The sequence below is a fragment of the Pagrus major genome, chromosome 17, assembly GCF_040436345.1.
Source record: "Pagrus major chromosome 17, Pma_NU_1.0".
NCBI lineage: Eukaryota > Metazoa > Chordata > Actinopteri > Spariformes > Sparidae > Pagrus > Pagrus major.
The window spans coordinates 13,649,598-13,662,899 of record NC_133231.1 but is presented as its reverse complement, the minus strand read 5'-3'; the positions used below and the strand labels follow the sequence as shown (position 1 = coordinate 13,662,899).

General features: G+C 39.9%; 1 protein-coding gene across 1 annotated transcript in view; it reads left to right on the top strand.

The window, feature by feature from the left end:
• The window catches only part of LOC141012013 (collagen alpha-1(XIV) chain-like), a 132,754-nt gene that overhangs the window by 86,442 nt on the left and 33,010 nt on the right, over positions 1-13,302 (top strand). Inside the window, exons 34-36 of the mRNA XM_073485393.1 lie at positions 5,688-5,846; positions 8,744-8,821; positions 9,632-9,718. Coding sequence (XP_073341494.1) covers positions 5,688-5,846; positions 8,744-8,821; positions 9,632-9,718 — 324 coding nt within the window. The remainder of the gene's footprint in view (positions 1-5,687; positions 5,847-8,743; positions 8,822-9,631; positions 9,719-13,302) is intronic.

The following is a 13,302-nucleotide window of genomic DNA, read 5'->3' as shown; positions in this document are numbered from 1 at the left end:
AATGTCTTTCCAGTAAAGCTGTGTATGTGTACTTTCTTTCCTGGGGCTCTCTGTGGATTTCTGCTAAAAACAAACCAACACCAGCCCACCAACTCTCTTTCTTTCTTTATCTCAATTCTCAAAATGTCAGGGAGTAAGCTGTCCATCATTCTCTTTTTCCTTTTGTCTTCCCCCATTGTTTTCTGTCTTTATGTTGGAGAACATGACAACGTTGAGAGAGGGAACAGATGCAGGAGACTGCCTGGCAAGGGGAAGTGTTCGTCTCTGTTTAGACGGGATGACAAGTGAATAAGAGGAGTGTCCGTGTGTGTGTGCGTGTTTGTGTGTCCGTTACAAAGGGATTACCATATGAAGACACCTCGTGTGAAAGCAGGCATACCCGGCAGGATCTGTCACTGTTCAGTGAAGCACACACGCACACACACACACATATACACACACGCACACACACACATACTGAAAACAGAAACAGGTGACAAAGGGAGAAGAGCAGAGGAAGAAATAGATATGACAGTGAGCTAAGACACAAAGAGAAATACAGGCAAAAAAATAGAGGGACAAATGCAGAGACATGTAGAAAGGAGAAGTGAGAGTTATCTTCAGTATAACTCACATATTGCTCAGAGTGATTTTATACTCCAGTGTATACTCCAAGTGTATGAACATTTTTTCTGAATCTCCAAAAATGATAAAATGCCTCACATTAAAACTGTTAGAGAGCACTTAAAGCTGTCCTTGTGCACTGTAAAAATGTACACTCAGGAAATGCTTGTTGAGCTTTCTAGAACACAGTAATCCACAATATTTCACAGTTTGGAATTCAAAGAATTCACTGTGCACCCATAAATGATTATTATAAAGCTGTTTCCATAAATGTTGGTAGCTTCTTGGCAAGAAGATAATGGGGAAACAAAAGCAGCAACTAGAAATAATAAATGTGTTGTGTCTGTTGGAAGGACACATTTGGGACGACTGAAGCTGTTTGTGAAAGGATAAGAAGAGGTGGTGTACAACCCTGATTCAGATAAAGTTGAGACGCTGCGTGAACAATAAATAAAAGAGAATGTGATAATTGTTTTTGTACAGTTTTCAATAGAGTATATATTAAGAAGAATTGGCAAGTGTATTTAATGTTTTCCCTCATTAACTTCATGATTTTCATAGAAATATGCTTATTCTGAATTTGATGCCAGCAACTTGTTTCAAACAAGTTGAAACGGGCAACTAAAGACTGAGAAAGTTGTGTAAAGTGCAAAAACAACACCTGTGTGGAACATTCCCCAAGTTAACACGTTAATCCGTAACAGGTAATAGTTTCACGATTGGGTATTAATGGCTCAGTCGTTTACAAGCAGGGATTGAGCGAGGTTCACCACTTTGTGAAACATATTATTGTATGAAGGATATTACATGAGCTCAGGAACAATTCGTAAAGCTGTTATAGGTAAACACAGTTGGTTTGCAAATGATCGCATTCGGTTGTGATTGACATTTTACACAGCGTCCAGACCTATTTGATATCACGGTTGTTTGTCACTGATAAAATGATATGCGAGTTGGATCTGTTTATCCAATGATTAACAACCTGATGAATAATCCAGATACAAGCATTGGCATCTTGCATGGCAGCCTCCGCCATCAGTGTATGAATGTGTGTCAACACTGCAAACGTGTGCAAATTTTTTAAGCTTTCAAATGTTGTATCTGACAAGTCTGTATTCAACTGCAGGCCTACAGAACCGTTTTGTTATGACAGGGTAAGAAAGTGCAGAAAGCTTGCCTAATTTGTCTGGATTGGAGTTTAAGGAGACAGATGAGGTGGGAGGGATGAGACAGCGACAAAAAAGTGAAGGGATATACTGGATCACTGGAAGGGAAATTCAGTTTATAAATGACTGAAGTATTTAAAATAAAATCAATTCTATTATTTCCTATATCCAGAAGTACACAACTAGTAGCATGAACACTGGCATGTGTAAATCAGAGGTATTATCAAATTTGTATTTTGGGATTCTGGAATAATTTAGTTGCTACTGTTTAAAATAGTTGATTTTGTCTTGTCCATACATTTCAACACTAAATGCAAATTAGACTAAAGGGAATAGCTTGTTTTTTTATTGTCAACATACTGTAAAAAGGCTTCAACTGTCAAGATTGTTTCCTCAAACATCAGGGGTAGAGATAAACAGGATAGCTGTGAAAAAATCAACATGTGACAGTTGCCAAGTTAATTATTAAACACTGTAAAATGTCTCCAGCTGTAATGACACTTTTGTTTACATTTCTTCTTGTTTTTTTTCTGCGTAAAAATACGTCTGTGCCTAAGGAGAGGTCATCTCTGGACTTAACAGAAGTCATGAACAGAAGAGGCCAATTTTGTTTAACTTTGTTTAAAAGTTAAAAGGGCAGTTTGTGGATTAGTTATAAAGTTTTATCTATTGTGAAAGCAGCATTTCAGGGTTAATTCTTCAAATACTGCTGACTTAAGGGGGCAGGAAATGACAAAACACAACGTGCTGACAAGGGTATAGAAAAAGTGCATATGCATACAGGGTATAGATAGATGCACAGATGTAAATGTTCCATCATACAATCCATATACATGCACAAAATCATACAATCTTTACAAGCAGCCATTCACATACAAAAGTATGCAAGCACACACACTTGCACACACAGTTAATTCAGGCATGGATGAGCGAGCATGCACATTTTTAAGTGCAGGTCAGAGACTGCTGAGTCAGCAGACATACTGATAGACTCATCTGACTCAACATACATTATCTCACAGAGTATGTTTAAAAACTGCCATAACAATTTCAGTCTGTGTGTGTGCATGTGTGTGTGTGTGTGTGTGTGTTTGTCCGAGCGCCAGTTTTCCAGAGAAATCGGAGAAATATTTTATTTTGTGAGGTGAGAGGTGAGATAAAGTGAATATGCTGATGCTGCCTCTCGTCTTTCACCACTCTCCCTTCTTTCATTTCTTAGTGTTTCTCCCCAGTTTCATCCGCTTCTTTTATTCATGTTTCATTGTTAAGATGGCGATCCTTATGAAACTTTCAGAAACTATAGTTTTCATTTTCTTATGACATCCAGTCACTCAATAAATAAATACGCCCAGAGCATACTGTTGTTACAGAAAGTCCCAGCCAGCTAGAACACTTTTCATTTGCTGCAGATTTTCCCTCGTTTTGACAGTTATATTCCGTAAAGATAATGATAAGTTGATAGCTCAGTGTTTTGGGTTTTTGCTATCAAAGCAGAGTTGTTATTCAATTTGTGAGATTACTACAAAGTCACCTGATAAAGAAAATGTACCACTGACAGTGGTTTAGAAAATAAAACGTAATTTGTCTTATGTCTGAGAATGATAAGTAGAAAGAATTCTGATAAAGACAGAAATAAAACCATCTGCTGAGAGAGAGACGAAAATAAATTAGGTGCTTTATATTGAAGATACTGTTGATGTGTGGGACAGCAGTTGCATTAGAAAATACAAGACTGTGTATCTCTGAGAGGTTTAATTCATCTTGTGCTGGCAGTCGCATTAGCTGTGGAAGGATCCTGTAGTTTCTAGCCAGTCATCTGACCAGCCAGCAGCATCATCGAGTGAAAAACATGAGACTGCTGATGTTTTTCTGATTTGATCTTCATTTCTTGTGGTAGAGGCTTTTGTTTTTCTTTGTTGTGAATGTCAGCCTTTAAAACTGATCCCAAGTCAGGTTTGCCTCCCATCAGATTCTGGTTCCTTTAATGAGTCTCCGATGAACAAAAACAGCAACAAACATTAACATATAACATTTAAATTAACTTTAATGCTTAAATAAATTATATTTTGAACATTTATATTCATATTAATATCTTCATAATGAGTGTTATTCATTTGACAAAAAAATGACAAAACCACCAAGAAAACGAAATCAAGATGAATTTGACTGATAGTAGTTTTTCATAGATATCGCGATAATATCATTATCTTGAATTCTTTGGGCCACAATAATCCAGCGAAAATCTGTTATCGTGTGATATTTTACATTGAGCAGCGCTGCCTAGTTTGACGGTCTGATCTGAGTGTTCTGAGTCGTGTGTGTTCAGATGCTGCTGCTTGTTTGTTTGTTTTTTTCAACTTTATTGAGTTAACGATGTGCTGAATTGATTTGGTCTTGTTTTGATGCTGGTGCACTAGTGAGATATCTAGTGTCACTGTCAGATTTAGCAAGTTTCAAGTCACTACACGTTGAGTTTCTGATTGTACTGAGATACAAGGGATGTAAAAAAAAAAAAAACTAAAAATGTTTTACTACAGAAAATGTACTTAATGTGATGTACTTGCATGTACTGAAAGCTGTTATTTCATGTTTCCAAATTGTAGCCATTAAAGTGTTTGGCGTATAGTTTAAGCTGAACAATAAAAAGCATATTTTCTGATGCCTGCTACCGTTGGCTAGAAGTTTCATATTTCATATTGCTCAAGAAGAACAACAGAGGAATAGTTCTGATAGTCAATTTTCAAGAATAAACTTCCTCCACACTGAAAATAAGTCTGAGTCACTGCGGGAGTAAACAGAGGAACCAGCTAGCCTCAAGGAGAGTAACACACGCACACATGCACACGCACACACACACACATACACACACACATACAAACACACAAAAACATGTACATCTACATACCTTAGATGTTTCAATGCCTTATATTCATTCCCCAAACACAAATGTTAACCTTAACTGAAAGCACTAAATGCCACAAAATACCAGGAAAATGTCTGTACCTCAGAGGTTTTTCCTCATTTTTTTAATATCACAATGGTACAACACACACACAAACACACACACACACACACACACATCATGCCCAGTGAAGTGTGCAGAATGGAGGATGAGAACAGAAAGTCATTATAAAGCAGCCGTCCAGACGTCAGCCAAGGAATGAGTTCTGACACTCGAATATGAACTTTGTCTAATTCTACATGAGCTGCACGTTGTTACTGTGTGTGCGTGTGCTGGTATGACTTACAGTGTATTTTTATTGAGCTTGTGGAAAAGAGAAACGGTGATAGAAAACCTCTCATAATGGTGAATCATGGAGGTGTTAATAGTCTAGTTTATTACATTCCTTCAGCAGGATGCAGCCCTCTTTGCTCATTAACAATAGGAGCAGTTGAATTTCACAGTTCAAGGGACTGGCACTGGTTTCCTCTAAGGAGGTAGTTTGAGCTCACAGGCTGACTGGATGGGTCAATTTCTGTGCTTAGATGCTTTTAGCCCGCATTTAGAGGCCCACATAAGCAGAAGAGCTCGTTGTCACTGTGAAAAGTGGCCTATTGTTGTTGGTGCACCAGAGGTAGTTGAGCGTTTTTGTATTCTTGCTGATCACAAGACCTGTGAAAAAGCTGCAATTAAAATCATGTCACAGTCCTGTTTTATGGACTATATATTTAAGACGATAATGAGGGGGAAGACAGACTAAAGGAGGATTGACAATTGAGACAAAACACTATCTGAAACAATGTGGACAGGTCATCTGTGTCTCTTTAAACTGCCGCTGTTTTATCATAATCTCAGGATGTTCTTATCTGCTTATAGGTTTTGCTGTTCTTATCTGCTTATAGGTTTTTGGTGTATTTCCCACACTACAGCCACATCTAAGTCTTTCTCATGTTCCTTATCCTCTGTCTCCCTTACAGCTCCATGTAACCATCAGCAAGACGACTGTGAAGGTGGTGTTAGATTGCTCTGTGGTTGGGGAGAAATCCATCAATGCTGCAGGGAACATTACCACCGATGGAGTGGAGATCCTCGGGAGGATGGTTCGCTCCAGAGGCAGACGGGACAACTCTGCTCCCGTCAGTATGAATTCCTGTCTGCATCATTGATAAGTGCACTCTGAATATAGGGTGATTGCATATCTGTATGTTCATGGAAATGCGATGGGTGTTCTCCACACAGGAAGTAAAAAAGGTGATCAGGGGAGTAGAATACTTCAACAAAGTGTTTCACATATTGATTCAAATTAGCGTTTGTTTTTAACATTCTTCCACAGCAGATCAGACAGAAAGATGTGTTAAAGAAAGAATCAAGCAAATTCTGCTTTAATCAGGTGATAATCATCAGGCTGTTAAAATTGTCCCTCGTGCATTGATTGCAATGATCAATCAGCAAGGTGAGTGTGTGAACCATTATGGCCTATAAAATGGAAACCATTAATATCCAAAACCATTTAAATGAGTCACTCCTGGAAATGTCCACAGTGCTTTTTATATGTACTTTGTTAGCTGTGCACTATCCATTAAGTAGCACTCAAAGAACTTTTGGCACACACAGGCAGGGGGAAGGTGTGATATCCTGGGCTCTGGGAATACTGCACGCTGCGCAGAGTAAATGTAGACTTCTTAGCTGCTCCAAGGAAAATTATCAGCTGGAAAATGCTGCATTAAAAGGTTTGAAGGAAAATAAATTTAAAAAATTGACATTTCTCGACTTACCAGCAAATTGTTCTTTATTGGCCAGTAAAGAGGATGGTTGTTGTTTCAAAATTATGTCGTTTCTGTCATGTTTGGAAAAGTCTTTGCAGAAAGTAATCTTTTAGAAAATGGGCCCATAATGGAAACTTAAGTTTGGCTTTGAATGTCAAGAATACAAATCATTTTCTTTCTTTTTTTAATGTCTCTACTTTCACTTGGCCAGAACTGAACACTTAAGTTAAAGACCTTCTTTGTTTCAGGCTCCACAACAAGTGACATTTATTATCTAGAGACTCTCGAGTTGAGAGTGTTGTGCCCATTAATAATGACAGCTCAGGTGATGAGTTTATTTAGAGGATTACAAAAGTGACAGCACATCAGCATGAATATATTAAATCATGTAACGACGGTCGTGACCTTTTTCTGAAGAATTCAATCAGCCAGCCGAGCATTCCTATGAATCTGGGTTAAAATCCCCAAAATGATCAGAGTGAGTCTGTATCTTTTGGGTCTCAGCATTAGTTCCAGTTTGACTGAGACTGCCCCGCTCTTTTAAGTCTAAGACCCCCCTGTGGTGCTGTAATAGAAGGACTATAATTACTAGGATAAGACTGTTTCACACAAGCTACAGGGCAGGCTTTCACTTTATAGTAATTTCCATACATTTTCCTATTAAATTGGACTATTTATGGTGTTTTAGATATGACATTTGACAGAGATGACTACAGTGGCTCTTTTTAAGTCCCGGAACAACCCATCAGGGCCCTGTCTGAAATAACACACAGGGCACTATGTAAACATTAGGTAATGAAACCTCAACAAACCAGTAACAATGTTTTCATACAGAACACTTCTTTAATTATGAAACACAATAAAGAAAGTGGTTAGTCTTGTGCTTTGCTGTGGTATAAATAGGGATGAATCATGTAGGCGCTCAGCCCATTTATTAAAGGTGTTTTAATTTTTGCAAAGCAGTGTGCCCTTTTATGTTTTGGTTATGACTTATTGAACACAAAGCTAAGTACAAGTCTATACTCTCTCTTTTTCTGGCTTCCTGATAAGTCTTTGGATCCAAAAAGCTCCTGTTTTTTCGATACCTGCACTCATGAACAAGCATTCCTTAGCCAATCAGCATTTGCTCTTTATAAATCTAATAATGAAATAAGAATAACTATGTAACTGTGGTGTGCTTTGGACCAAAAGGACCCAAACGCAAGAGACCACTGCAGTTAGTCAGGAAAACAATAGGAAGCTTTATTAAATAAAGCTGACATCCACAAAACACAAGCCAGGCAATAAAAGCTGGTAACAAAACAGGAATAATCCAAGAACAAAATAATTTAACTAGTGCAAACCAGGATAACATGAGGACACAGGCAGCAAATGCAGTAAAAACACAAGGAGAGGAGAGGACCAGGGAACAGAGTTGAAACACAGGGGACACATGCAACATAGAAAGAGATGCTGTGACAACACTGTGACACCAAACAAGTGATGGAAAACACATGGACTATATACACAAGGACTAACTAACGAAATAATGAAACACAGGTGAAGAGGAGAAAAGAGGAGAAAAGAGACAAAGACGGGAAGTGGGAATTAGAATTATGATCTACAAATTAAACAGGAAATCATTATACCAAAAAACCCAAACCATGACAAACAGTCAACAGAAACAGTAGCAGAGAAAAAAACACTCAACTACAGAATCGTATCAGAGTTTGAGTTTATGTCTGTAAGTATTTATCTTCACAATCATTCAGCCAAAAACTGAGTTTTCCATAGTTTAAAGTCGTGTCTGTGATTTAAACTGTACATGTATTAAGGTTTGTTGAAGGTTAGGGTAATGAAACGTTAAAAAATGTTGACACAAGAAACTATTCTTACTACTTTAAATAAAATAAAAACTATATCTCAGCTGGCTGTTTCTTCACTCGCTATGATAAATATTAGAAATGAGTAAGACACAAGCCCATGATCTAATTTATAGCCCAGTCTATAGTTTAAGACTGGTGGAGCCTCCACACATCAGCCAGACTTCATGAATCTATCTTGCAGCACTTTTCTAGCTGGTCATTAGAGCTCGTAAGCAGCCAAACTGTCTCCTGTTCTTGTTTCTTATCAACACAGAAACGCCACTAAACAACATAATTACAAAATACCATGGTTATTGTGTTCCATTGGTAATGTCACCTCTGTTTTACGTCTGCATTTTGAAATGAGTTATATGAGTTTTTTTTGTGTACTATAAGTGTACTCATGCATGTGTACGTTTACAGTTCCAGCTCCAGATGTTTGACATCATCTGCAGCACATCCTGGGCCAGCAGAGATAAATGTTGCGAGCTGCCAGCATTGGTAAGAAACTAACACATGCATATACACTCGGACACACACATGTTCACACACTGTAATACATCATTTTCCGCCCCTCCTCTCTGAGTGTGCAGTAGTCTAAGGCTCTGATTACTATAGCCTTAGATAATGAGAGTGATAATTGTGGTCGCGATCAAATTGAGTTATGATAGAAACCAGAATTAAAGCCAAATGACTTGGAATCTTGATGAATGGCTATAAGCACTGGCAAAGAAATGCCACTGTTAATAGTGCCTGTGGTTAGGTGGGTAATTGTATGCACCTCGAGAAAGCACAATTTTGTCTGTGTCTCACATAAACAGTGCAAGTCAAGCCTGAGCCTCTATATAAATACTAATTATTATTAACACCCCAAGAATTAAACATACCCTCACAACAAACAGATAATCTGAGTTAGTGGTTGATTAGGTCCCCTCACATTTGCAACCAGATGGAATACAATAAAGTCATTTTTTGGGATACTTTTGTCTAGCTTTTGTTGGCAGAAAGGTCGGAAAACTGAGGGAATATTAGGAACATCCCTGTGTTGATAAAACAGTCCATCAGTAGTCAAGGGGACCAAGCAAACGCTGATTGTTTTGCACCACAAATTTAAACTCAGACAGATGGGAGTCAAAGACGTGATCTAGGGAGACAAGTTGGCAAGTGATTAGCATGTTTTACTGTTGTTATCTTTCTTGCTGGCAAGCTCTAGGTTTATACAGGTGAAGTTTTTAATGATGCTGCTCATGTCTTGCCTGAAAACAGACCAGGTGCACTGAACACTCTATGTATTTCTGTGTCGGTTTTCAGAGAGTTGAGGAGCAGTGCTCTTCCATGCCTCACGCCTGTACCTGCTCCCAGGACAGCAAAGGACCTCCAGGACCTTCTGGACCCCCTGTAAGAACTCACTCACTCTTTCATTTCTCTCTTATGTGTCTTATATATGCTGTTATTTTCACTCATTCACCTTGACTGTCTTGGATAGGGCTGCCCAAAATGGGGCAGGTGGGCCAAAGGTGGTTCATCATTAGGTCTGATTTGGCCTGCCAGATGTTTCTACTGAAATTTCTACCTGAAATATTTAAAAATCTGATATTAATTGCTGTTCATGACTTGTGAGGGTGTTTTTTTCTTTAAATATTCCAAATTATTTTTCATAATCTGAGCAGAGGGGACAGTGACCCTTTGTGCAGGAAGTCAGCCAATTAAGTGAGATTGGGATCCTAGGTCAATTTAGATCTTAATAATACAATACAATGCAATAGGTGTTTTCTTTTGTCTCGTGGCCCACCATTACATTTTAGTTTTGGCCCTCCAAGGGAAAAAGTGTGGTCTATACCCTCATTAAAAAGTTTGTATTGATTCTCGAAGAAAGTGTTTGGACTCCTAATAGTGAACGCTGCTGCGATGTTTCAAAGTCAAACAACCACTCTGACTGTTTTTTTTTTAGCTACGGTAAAAAAAAGTTAATTTCCTTTTGTAGAATTGAACATAAGGGAAATATATCAATGTAAAGCAGCTCAGTTAAAGTGTTTAATTCTTTCCTCAAGGGACACATTTAGTCACACACATCAATACAATCCCAAAACAACTTTTTCAGTTGAAAGATGCCAAAGTGCATTCATCAGTCTGTACACAATTTATTTACTGTCAATACACAGTCAGTCTCTTAATTAAATTATATCCTGTTTCCAAGTTAATTTTTTTTTTATCAAAGCTGTGAAATGTAGAATTACAAATCTAAAAGTTCAAAGTTCAAAGTTCAAAGTCGACTTTATTGTCAAAACTGCAATATGTACAAGACATACAGAGAATTGAAATTGTGTTTCCCTCTGTCCAGACAGAAATAAGAAATATAAGAATATAAAATAAAATAGAAATATAGATCTAAAAATAAAAATAAAAATAAAATATGTACAGCTAAGAGACATTCGGGAATATAAAGTCCGGAGATATAAATAGTGTGGAATAGGTATGTCAGTATTGGGATTGGATATAAATATAGATATAAATATGGCAGTTTGATATAAATATGACAGTATAAAATGGTGTAAACTGGTCTATGACAATGAAATTGTAAACATTCTTACACAGTGCAAATAGATTTTAAAGTGTTTTTGAGTTGTAAAAGTGGCTGGTGCCATGGGGGGGGGGGGTCAACAATGTCCATAGTTAGTGGGGGCAGCGGGCGGAGAAGGAGAAGGAAGGGGGGGCAGCGCTGGGAGGGAGTTCAGCATCCTGATGGCCTGATGAATGAAACTGTCTCTCAGTCTGCTGGTTCTCGCTCGGAGGCTCCTCATCCTCCTCCCGGAAGGCAGGAGACTGAAGAGTTGGTGGTTGGGGTGGGTGGGGTCGCCCGCAGTGCTGAGTGCTTTGCGGGCCAGACGTGTGCTGTAAGTGTCCTGGAGGGAGGGGAGGGAGGCACCGATGATCCTCTCAGCTGCTCTTACTATGCGCTGCAGGGTCTTCTTGCAGGATGCAGTGCAGCTGCCGTACCACACAGTGATGCAGCTGGTCAGGATGCTCTCGGTGGTTCCACGGTAGAAGGTTGTCATGATGTGGACTGGTGCTCTGGCTCTTCTCAGTCTGCGGAGGAAGTAGAGGCGCTGCTGAGCTTTCCTGGCCAGTGATGCGGTGTTCCTGCTCCAGGAGAGGTCCTCAGAGAGGTGCACACCCAGGAACCTGGTGCTGCTCACTCTCTCCACAGCAGCTCCATTGATAGTCAGTGGAGGGTGCTGGGTGGAGGCTCTCCGGAAGTCGACAACAATCTCCTTTGTCTTCTCCACGTTCAGAGAGAGATTGTTGTCTCTGCACCACTTGGCGAGTTGGCTCACCTCATCCCTGTAGTTTGACTCATTGTTGTTGTTGATGAGCCCCACCACAGTCGTGTCATCCGCAAACTTGACGAAGAGGTTGGTGTTGTGTGTTGGTGTGCAGTCATGGGTCAGCAGGGTGAACAGTAAGGGGCTGAGCACGCATCCTTGGGGAGCCCCTGTGTTCAGCACGATGGTGCTGGATGCGATGCTGCCGACCCGGACTGCCTGTGGTCTTCCTGTCAGGAAGTCCAGCAACCAGTTACGGAGTGAGGTGTTTAGTCCTAAACAGTCCAGTTTCTGTATCAGCTGCTGGGGGATGATTGTGTTAAAAGCTGAACTGAAATCCAAGAACAACATCCTCACATATGAGTCCTTAGAGTCCAGGTGGGTGAGAGCTGAGTGGAGGGCGGTGGAGATTGCATCATCAGTGGACCGGTTGGCCCGATATGCAAACTGGTACGGGTCCAGGGAGGGAGGTAGGATGGATTTGATGTGCTGCATGACTAACCGCTCGAAGCACTTCATGATGATGGGGGTCAGTGCCACGGGGCGGTAGTCGTTGAAGCACGATGGGGAGGTCTTCTTTGGGACCGGGATGATGGTGGTGTTCTTGAAGCAGGTGGGGACAACAGCTTGGCTCAGGGAGGTGTTGAAGATGTCTGTGAGGACATCTGTGAGCTCCTCTGCACAGTCCTTCAGCACACGACCAGGAATGTTGTCCGGTCCTGCAGCTTTGCGAGCGTTGATCCTGGAGAGGGATCTTTGGGCGTTCTCATTGTTGTGGCAATATGTTGAAAGAGAGAAGCTTGTGGAGAAGCTGTATTCCTCTCACACAGTAGAAGCAGGTAAAAACTGATAGTGGCTGAGAGATGAGAGCAAGTAAATGAGCTCATTTACAGCCGGAGACTTTTGTCTATATCCTCTCTTTTTTTTCTTTTCCTCTTTCTTTCTCTATCGCCCACTCTGCATTTTTCATTCCTTTTCTGTTCTCATTCACCCCATATCTGTATCTCCTTCGTTTTCTCTCATTTTCTTTTCTCTCTTTGTCTCCACTCGTGGGTACAGAGGGCATGAGAGAGGTGTGGATCAACAGCAGTATAGTTTGAAAAAGTAATTATATGGCGATTCCATTTATCACAGCCGATTACAGTCCCCCCCAGTTTTCATCCCTGTCCAACGAGCCAGATCCACTTACTCATCTGTGGGGTTATGTCCACAGGCCACAGCTCTCCTTTCTAGTTTTCTATGTCTCTTTGTTTTTGTCTCTTTGCCTCTTAAATGTTTCATCATTTCAGTATTCGAAGAAACAAATACTAGAGGTTGTCGTTTGCTAAACCATGCAAATGTGCAATCACTATTTCATTTTTTTCTAATGGAAGATAAATTCTCAGTGGGCTCAAGCTGGAGACAAATTGCATTTACTTCTGTCGCTTTCATCTCTTTTGTCCTCTCTCATTCACTGGAGATCAATAGTAGTACTGTATACCTTTCTACCTTTCATCGTTCTCTTTCTTCCTTACTCTGTTTTCTCCTTTACCTCTACTCCACAAGCCTGAGGCTCTTCTTCTTCTGTCTTTTTTTCTTTTTTTCTTATTATCTCCTAATGCCTCCCTGTGCCTGCGTCTGTCTCTCTGTCTCTGTCTGTTTCTCTCTCCGGCATTAAAT